Source organism: Halyomorpha halys, unplaced genomic scaffold (assembly GCF_000696795.3).
Source record: "Halyomorpha halys isolate HHAL.00 unplaced genomic scaffold, Hhal_1.1 Scaffold478.1, whole genome shotgun sequence".
Classification (NCBI taxonomy): domain Eukaryota; kingdom Metazoa; phylum Arthropoda; class Insecta; order Hemiptera; family Pentatomidae; genus Halyomorpha; species Halyomorpha halys.
Genome location: NW_027114329.1, coordinates 545,878 through 555,805, shown reverse-complemented (window position 1 = coordinate 555,805; position 9,928 = coordinate 545,878). Strand labels below are relative to the sequence as shown.

General features: G+C 30.0%; 1 protein-coding gene across 5 annotated transcripts in view; it reads right to left on the bottom strand.

Annotated features, from left to right (window-relative positions):
* LOC106683351 (aminopeptidase N) overlaps window positions 1-9,928 on the bottom strand; it is a 64,705-nt gene continuing 54,777 nt past the window's right edge. For all 5 annotated transcript variants that reach the window (XM_067051541.1, XM_014424755.3, XM_067051540.1 and 2 more), the window contains exons 6-15: window positions 8,132-8,315; window positions 7,330-7,486; window positions 5,917-6,179; window positions 4,595-4,793; window positions 3,175-3,452; window positions 2,840-3,039; window positions 2,518-2,685; window positions 2,195-2,338; window positions 755-836; window positions 1-620 (exon numbers count right to left, since the gene is read on the bottom strand). In XM_067051541.1, coding sequence (XP_066907642.1) covers window positions 480-620; window positions 755-836; window positions 2,195-2,338; window positions 2,518-2,685; window positions 2,840-3,039; window positions 3,175-3,452; window positions 4,595-4,793; window positions 5,917-6,179; window positions 7,330-7,486; window positions 8,132-8,315 — 1,816 coding nt within the window. In that variant the 3' untranslated portion in view covers window positions 1-479. The remainder of the gene's footprint in view (window positions 621-754; window positions 837-2,194; window positions 2,339-2,517; window positions 2,686-2,839; window positions 3,040-3,174; window positions 3,453-4,594; window positions 4,794-5,916; window positions 6,180-7,329; window positions 7,487-8,131; window positions 8,316-9,928) is intronic.

Genomic DNA, 9,928 nt, shown 5'->3' with positions numbered 1-9,928 from the left:
TAGTTTAAAACATACCAAATTTATTTATACATTATAAGTTATAGGATATTTTTACAAATTCATAAATTTATTTAAATGCATATTGATTGTGGAGAGATTCACGCTCATATAATTTTCATAGGTTTTTCTTTTTATTCTTTAATGAATCTTATTTGTACTTAGCAGATTATGTATTACATACATATCTTAATTACAAAACTAGGAAAATATGTGATATTTGTAAAAAGTTTGTACATCTAATTTCTTTTTTTTTTTTTTTTTATGAAATATTTTTCCAAACAATTACCAAAAAAATTATCCTATAAAACGCATCTATTAATAAATATTATCTAATGATTTAATTATTTGTTTAATACATAAAAGTTTTAGGTGTTATAAATTAAAAAACAGTTCCCTATGACAGCAACAACCACTGGTTCACTGATGAGTTGATATGACCCACTTTTGGGGAGCCTTTGTTCACAGCTGACTTGAAGTTGTCAGGATTTCAAGAGGTTGGTGATGGTCTTGTAGTTGTTGGTATACCACTTGGTGTTTGCAAGGGCTGCTTCAATACTTTGGTTAGCAGCAAGTTGTGCTTCCTTCAGGTACTCTTTATTAGCAGCAATGAATTCTTTCCACTGTTAAACAAAAGAAACATAAATTATTATTGATAACACAAAACATATGAGTAATACTGTATATTGATGTACCTCTTATTATTAATAAATATAAAAGTTATAATTAACTTCCTAAATCAATTAATCTCAATTACCTTTTTCAATTCATCTTCATATATAATATTATCTGCACAAACTTCTATATATCTACTGAGCCTCTGGCTTTTGCTTGAGTGACTGAAACAAAGAACAGTAATTAATGCAGGCTGAATGAATTACAAAAAAATAATGTTTCCACATTTTAATACATGTTGCAGAGGGAATTGGTTGGGACTTTCTCTCAGATGGAAAACAAAAAAAATTTTTTTTTTTTAAATATGATAATTATGTTTAATATTAAATATCTCATGAACCGAGAGTGCTATTTCTACATTTCTAGAACCCCCAGCATGTCCCATTGAACCCAGCTGGAATCACTCTAATCACAGTGTGACCCATCACTGGCCAAATACCAGTACAATCAGCTGCAAATAGGTTACTAAATAAGAATAAAATGAGAGATGATGAGAATGATTTGTCAGATATATTATATACTTGTACAGTCATAACCAGTTGATAATGATATTCAAAGAAAATTATTATTAACTGATTATGAAAATTCCACAATGTTTATGAATTACAAAACTGTTTATTGATCTTGATTTGGGGGTATGATAGTGTAGCAATGCTATCTATCAGGTATTTCACTGTATACCTTCAAGCACCAATGGTGGAAAAAGGTTGTATTTAATTTGATTCATGTAACATTGCATGCAATTTACTAAGTCATGTTTTATTTTCTGTTTTAGAGGGATCGTAAAAAAAAAAAAAATATAACAGTATCACTTGGGACAACAAGTAAGACTTTCAGTATATTCTTTCTAACTTATTTTTTGATATGAAGAGTCTAACTTCACGCTTACTCCCTTCTGGTCACCTCTTTCCTCCACCTTCTATCCTTTTGTAGGACCTGGTGGCTAGCTACCCTCTGGGCTTACATACCTCCTTCATATCTACAGGAATAGCACCCATTAGGACGATGTCACCCTCCTGCATGACCTGGTGGCTGGTTACTCTCCTGCATATCTCCTTTGTACCTACAGGAATAGTTCCCGGTAAGACGAGGATACCTTCCTTAGAGAAATTATGGCTCTACCCTGTTAGCCTCATCCTATCTATTCACCTCCTAATCAACTACCTTACCTATACTAAACAAGCATTGTCAAGGCCATCTAGTCAAAAATACCTATCAATTCTGTATTGGAGTCAAATCTAATACAACCACCTCGACAATAGCGTCACCAGCTCTATAACACACTATTTGATTTCTAATATTCTAATGAGATTGACCAAATGCTCTGAATGTTTGAGTGATGCTGATATAATCTTTTTAAAAAATGTTAAATGTAGAGCAAAATGAGAGAAGCCAATAGGCATATTTGGATTCTGATATTTAATTTGTTGCATACTATGAAACAATATAGTAATTAATGTAATTAATAATATGTATTATAAATATTTGACGTTTGATATTCTCTTTATAATAAACCACTTACTAAAGGAATATATCTTTTATCCTCCTCTGCAGAAAATCACAAGCTACATAGAAGCCGATATTCTGTCTGGCAATGGCTCCAAATACAGAAGCACTATCCTGCCTTCTAACTTCAGAATTTTCATCAATTGACCATTCCAAATACCTAACAAAAATCAAAAAAGGCTTTTATCAGCAAATAGAAATGATGATTTTATTTATTGGCAATTTTTAATTATTAATGAGAAAATTTAAGTAATAATTTGGATAAAATCATTACAAAATAAATTATACCTATTTATAAACACACATATGTATAAAGAATAAATAACTTTTCATCTATACCTGTTTAGAATCCAGATATCTCTACTGCATGCTAGAGCATACATGATAGTACTTTTGTCGGTCCCTACATTTGAATTCAGGTAACGCTTAAATAAAAAGTCCCAAATGTGGGGTCCACCATACCAGACAGAATTGCAGTATACATTACTCCTCAGATCTTTTGGAATTCTAAATCAATCGAACAAGAAATAATTGTTAAATTAACAGTTTCATCAAGTAATCATATTTTTTAAAATGGTCAGAAGTTAGATCAGTAATTTAAGCAAGCTATGATGCAATGACTTAAAAAAAATTAATAAAATAAGCGAAGAATGATTATTACGGGTTATTTTTGTCAGGATCTTCTGTTTGCATCCATTTTGCAAACAGCTCCTGGACTTGCTTCAATGAGTCTCCTATTTCTAAATCAACTGCCCATTTTGAAACTGCAATGTGTAGTTTAACCTTATCATGCTGCTCTGGAATTTCAGTCAGTTTGTTGTACTCCTGATAGATTGGTGAGATCAATTTAGTCATAAATTCCTGAAAATTTATAAATATTTTTAATATGGTTATAAATTTTTATCTACTAACATAGATTATATCAAAGTAGTGGCATTCAAACACACAGAGAACAAGTAATACTGGAAGTTCAGAAGTTTCATGACTGGTAATTACCTTAAAGTATGAATAGCTTGGAGTGCGACTGAGTATTCTATTTAGAGCACCCAACTTATTAAGTCCTGTTTTCCATGGTAACCATTCCTTTTCTCGGGCCAAATAATTGACAAGAGAGATTGCTTGTTCATAGGCAATGTCACCAGTCCAGGCCAAGTCAAGAATGGTCATCACAATATCAGCTCTATTGGTTATGGATATATCACTGTATTTATCAGAATTGAGAGTATCACTGAGAAGCTTCCAGTTTTGATCATCATATTGCACTCTGTATAGTCCTGTCGGAAAAATCAAATTTCACTAATATATTTCAGATCAAAAGTTAAAATTTAAGATAGTAATAATTATATTTGAAATTTAAATATTGTTATGTTTTTATTTGAAAACATATCGAATATCCAACAGACCAATGATTGCTTATTTGGATAAATGCCAGGGTATTCTTATTAGAATTATTCAACTGTAGCTGAGGCATCATAGTTAATTTTACCTCTCTCTGTTCCGAGCAGTTGATTTTTATTTTTTAGCAGAATTGATTTTTAATTTTCCTCTCTGGTTAGAATATGTTCTTAACCAACAACCCAAGCAAGAAGGCTCTGAAATTGAGGTTGGAGGGAAACAAATGCAGGAGAAATGAAATTTCGTAATATTTTATATATTGACATAATATAAAAGATATAAAGTTCACTAGCAACTTCTCCAGGAATTGCTATAATCTGTGATAATGGTGCTCAAAATCCATTTTTTGTTTACACTATCTTCTGTTTGGTGCACTGTAGAAAAAAAAAACCTGCTAGCTGGGCTACTAACAGAGAAGGAAGTTCAAAATTTATTTTGCTACAAAATAAAAATAACTTTGCAGAACAGACTCTTATTCGGAACAGCAGCAGTAGTGGTTTGCAACCCTAATATATTTAAACATCATTATTCAAGGATCAATAATTAAAAAGATTAAAAGGATCAATAATTTAAAAAGATTAAACTTATGGTAAAGATTCATCAGAGGTTTTATAAAAAGCTGGTTTCACAGTATCTTTTTAGTTAAAGAATATTCTACACACTGGCAATATAATTGATTTTTAAAAGAATATTAGATTTTTAGGCAGATAGATCCTATAGATATATCCTCCTAAAAATGCAGATTACAAAACCTGAGACTAAGTTGAGGGGATTGAAAAAAAAAAAAACGAATAACAAATCTGGAGTATACACATATACATAAAATATGTAGACTTTTTATTTTATCATCTCTTATATAAATAATGTGATTTAGACAATAAACATTGAATCAATTTTTAATAAAAAATACCATTGATCTCAATGATTGCCTTATACTATAGACCTCATACTGCAAAAAGATAAAAACAGCAATACTGAAAAAGGCAAATAGTGCATTTTTTATATACAAATTTTTAATTACCCCCAATATCAATGTTGAGCAGCAACCATGAATTTGGATCCAACTTGGTCAGTTCGACAGTGTCTCTATTAGCACAGTTCATCCACAACTTGGGTGAGTTGTCCTTGAAGTCGAGTTTATCCTGAGTAGTGTAGGTAATTGGTATCCACCAACAGGTGTCATTGATGGGACCTTCTGTTTTCAATTGCAAATATCTTTTCTGTAAATAAGATATTAATTAAAATATAGTAATAAGAGGTAATGATGATGAGGAATTTTGTACTGAAATATTTTTCTGAATTAAAAATTTGAAAAATAGAGCAGAGCACAAAACAGTTAGTAATTATCACATTGGTCATTATAATTATATTATATGAGTAAACATTTTTAGATAATGCACATTTCTTGTCTTCAGTCTTTGATGTTAACTTTTGAGGAAATGGCTTATTTTCCAGCAGAAAAAAAAATTAATGGCCTATAATTGAATATTTCGAGAGTTCTTAAAAGCAAGTTGAACCTTTTTATTCATCAACAAATAAATATAAACAAATGTACAATTCATGAAAGTTACTGTTACTTTCAGTCATTTCAAAAGTAAATTGTAAAAATATACCAACTTTGAAACTTGATGTAACTTGTTCCGAAGACTTGCAGGTTAATTTGAAATAGCAATTTAAACTTTAATTGTTTGTTGTAAAAACAACACCAAATTTTCAAAAGCTCATGAATGTCACCTAACTCCTGAATGTTGGTAACATTAGCATGGTAGTTGCTATATTGACACACAATGAACTGTCAAATATAATGCTATCCTGAATATAGCAACAGTACTACCATGATAGTAAATATAGTGATTTCCTCCTTTGCAGTATTGGTAACAAAGATAGGAAATCACTTTGTTAACCCATTATTTTTTTTAGATAATCAATTTGATGATTTTAAAACACTCCAACAGAGTCCATATTTATTGTTTTGTAATTAATTTTAAAATATTGAGCCAAATAGTTATACAAAATAAAAATTGGATTATTAATTTTGCTTTGTAGTAACATTTTTGAGTTTTATGTAAATTTTAGCTATTTTCAATATACTTAAAAACTGAAATTTACATAGATTGGTGAAACATGGAACAACATATATAGTATATTTATAAAGCTATATATATAGTAATTATATTAAACTTTAGATAAAAGTGTTATTGGGAAAATTAACTGTTTAATGGGATCAAGAAATATTCAGTTGGCAATTGAGATTTCATGGTGCTTTGGTTATATCTATCAAATTAATTAATATTACTATATTCATTCAAAATCAGAAATGTAAAAGGCTATGTTGTAGCTGACCTGAGTGAGTTTAGCAGTTCCTTTTTCATAGTCTCTTACGACAGTGACTAGTGGATATCCAGTTTGTACAGTCCAAGTGTCCATCACCTCCTTTACGGTGAGGCTCTGGTCCAGGCTTCCATCGGCATGAGCTTGCTCGGTTAGTGCTGCCCAGAGATCATCCTGTTCAGCATTTCCATATTTGTGCTTTTTCAGATACTTGGTAACGCCCGTTCTAAATGAGTCACCAAGGAATAGGTGCATCATTCGTAAGATTACACATCCTGGAGGAAAAAGGAAGCTCTCATAATTTCAGTTAAAGATTAGAGATGAAAAGTATTAACATTGATATCTTATTTTTCTTTCTTAACTAAATCCAATTATAATATTCCTTAAAACCTCAATTTCTAAAAGTCATAGTAAGTATATATTATAAGAATAAAAAAACTTTTTACATTACTTTTTTCCGAATAAAACTGCACTTAATTATTATGTTAGTTTCACTATTATCAATTGGTTTTAGTAGGAAAATATGTAGTCTCACTCTTCTGTTGCACCTCAAAAGCTAAATACAAATATATTTGATAGCATTAAAACTGATTATGCTGGCTACTGAGCAATTCCAGTCCCATTAAGGCACTCATTAAACACATTAGCAATCTTTATCTTTTCATTTTAACTATTCATTCAAATGAAATTGCTATAATACTTGTAAACCTGGACTATATTAGAAATAGTTAAGGATGGATTAGGAATTTAATTTGTTGTACAAGCCATACTCAGTAATTGGGCAAATATCACATTTGTAGAAAATGCACCAATAAATTTATTAAATTCATTTACAAATTAACCTGTAGAGCAGCAACTTGAGGTGGAGGTGGAAGTGTGCTTCACTGTTGAAGTTGATGAAGGGAAGAAAGAGCATGAAAATTTAAAAGTTATTTTTATTAATTCATTCTGTATTCATTTTTATATTTTTTATCTTGAAATTTTGTCGTAATATAACTTATATGGCAGGAATGACATTTTTTTCTGAGGCCAAATTTATTCTTTACAGTTTACATGTTTATATTAGAGAAGGGAGATGAACTCATAGTTAAGTTGAAGTATAAATAGCTAGATGAACTCACTATAGAAGTTGTCCATATTATTTTTTGAGAAAACAAATCTGATTTGCTTTATTATTTTTTTGTTTCTCCTGTTTACACAAAAAGAGATATTTTCACACAAAATAAATTGACTAATAGTTTGAAATGATTTTAGATGAACTAATATTTTTGGGCCTAAATATAGTTCTATTAAAAAAAATAAAACATTTCTATATATATTACATAAAAAATATTTCTATTTATACATTGCTTACAAAATATTTCCATGTTAAATTTTAAATTCTCAAAGAGAAAAAAAACTATGGTTAAATGAGTTTAGAAATACCTTTCTTGTAAGAAATTGTGTCAAAGATTTGACTGATTTCATCTGGATGACCGATTTTCTTTGAAACAGGGTGTGAAGAAACCAAAGAATCAAGATCAAAAACAAAACGAGCAAAGTCTAACACAGATTCTCTCAAGTATCCCCACTCTGGAAACAACTGAAACATTGATGTATAAATGTTTTAAATTACCTATAAGGATATAATTAAGTTGTATTAAATCATTTGATAGCTCAGACAACTACTACTTTATTAACATACCAATAAAAAATTTTTTTTTATTCTACAGGTAAAATCCTAATGAAAATCAGTTCAAATGTGATAGAAATGTGTTATCATACCCTAGAATATATGTCTTTACTTGGTAGTTGTGGCTGGAAAGTGAGGTATTGTAAAAGACTACTTTTATTTGTATAAATTCATTTATTGCTTGGAAATCAGAACAAATGAAGCAGTGGCCACTTTTGCTGCCTCTCAGTTTTTATATTTTTCAAGAAAAATTTCCAATTTATAAATTGTAACACACAGTACTGGATTAGGAATTTTTAAATTAATTCAATAAATTAAAAATCAACAGATCAATTAAATGTAGACACTTCTTATTTTTTGTCCTAAAGAGCTTGTAGACAACAAAATATTATTAATTAGTTTTGCATATTTATGAATTTATACAAGCGCTGCATAAACTGAAGAAATATAAACTATAATTTCTCCTTTTGATTTAGAAAAAGTCTTATATATATATGTGTGTTTTGTAAAACGTAGAGAAATATATTAAGCTGATCATGAATAGAAATAAAATACCTTCTCAACTCCTAATGTGCCTACATATGTAGCAAATCCTTCATTTAGCCATAGATCAGTCCACCATTTCATTGTAACCAAATTGCCAAACCACTGATGAGCCAGTTCGTGAGCTATGACATAAGCAATTTGATGCTGGCTTACTTTGGAGGAGGCTTTATCATCATATAGCAATGCTGTTTCCCTAAAACAATAACACTTTAAATGTAATAGACTCAATAAATCTTGAAATATACTTTAGACAACAGTGAATATGAATGATTAATGAAGGAAATTAAATTTATAAAAAAATCTTACATGATATATCTGTTATGTCTGTAAATAATATGCAACAAGAGGATGTAGTCATACAGAGGCTACCATGAAAAAAATAAATGAATCAATAAAATTCTTTTTTGGGTACTTCAAAAAGTACCAAATGACCAATTATTGTCAGCCATTATTTTTTATAATGGAGGTAATTAAATTAAGAAAGAATTACAATAGTTCATCATATTAGTGATTTAATCTTATAAACCTAAAAAAAAAACATTCCAGAGATCCACTCGTCACTAAGCCCTACAACCTTACATGCCCATCTTATACGCCGCAATTCTATAACTTGAATTATATTTACCGGGTGTAAGTCCCTTAATTCAGCGTTGTGTAATCTTCTAAATTCTCCCGTTAATTCATCCTTTTTTGGTCCGAATATTTTTTGCAATACTTTATTTTCGAAAACCCAAATACGCTGTTCATCCCTTAGTGTAAGAGGCCACGTCTCACATGTATAAAGAACAGTGGGAAGGATAATAGTTCAAGAGGAGAAAAAAGAAAGTTATTTCACCCCAATTTTTTATTACTTTAATGAAAACTAGGAATAATTACTAGTCAAAATTGATGTGTCTGCCTAGTATAGTTAGGGGGAATTAAAAGTGGTGATTGTTTCAAAATGTTAAACAAATTTAATTTTTCATTCAGACCTCTGTATATTTAAAAATACTTATAACACTAACAACCTAAGAGAACATAATTTAAAGTAAAGTAAATTTTCTAAAATATGAGCCATAATAGAGCTATTTACGTTTAATAGTTCTCGAGAAACATGGGCGTTGGCATAGAGGACAGGGGGGAGCCGTGGCTCCCTCCTAGATTTTTGGACCCAAAAATAAAGAAAATAGTAACTTATTAGATAGATGATTTCTTTTTGCAAACACACTATAATTATGAAGATAATGGCGGGGAAATATGGACAAATATTTTAAAAGTGATACAGGACCATCACTCCCTGGGGGTCTTAGTGGGGTGGGTCCAGTGGGGAAGGATGATATATATGAAATATATAGCAAGGGAAAGTATTGTAATCATGAAAAATTTCTAATTCAAGTTCTCGATGGAAATACTATGTGCCGTGCCAGGGTGTGCATTGTATTTATTGCATGTATTGTGTTTAAGCCAGTACTTCAATGTACAATTGAATAGCAATTAGTATTAGATAGGTCATAACTTCATTGAAATATCCTGGAAGGCTTAAAAGCGGATTTTTAAAAAAATCTTAATCCAAAGCACCTTTAATATTATTTATTTGAAATAATTATCCAGCTCTCACTCTTTGTAGTAATAGAAATTGATAAATAAAATATATTAAAATAATTAATGAATTATTAAAGGAGAAAAAACGTAAAATAGAGATTGGAGTTGGAATAAGAAAAAGCTGAGACCGACCGATTTCTCCACCCACCCTTCTTAGCCCCTCTTAATAGAAGATGACAGTTTATGGAGAGAGGCTTATAAAAGTTATAGTATATCACGTATTGA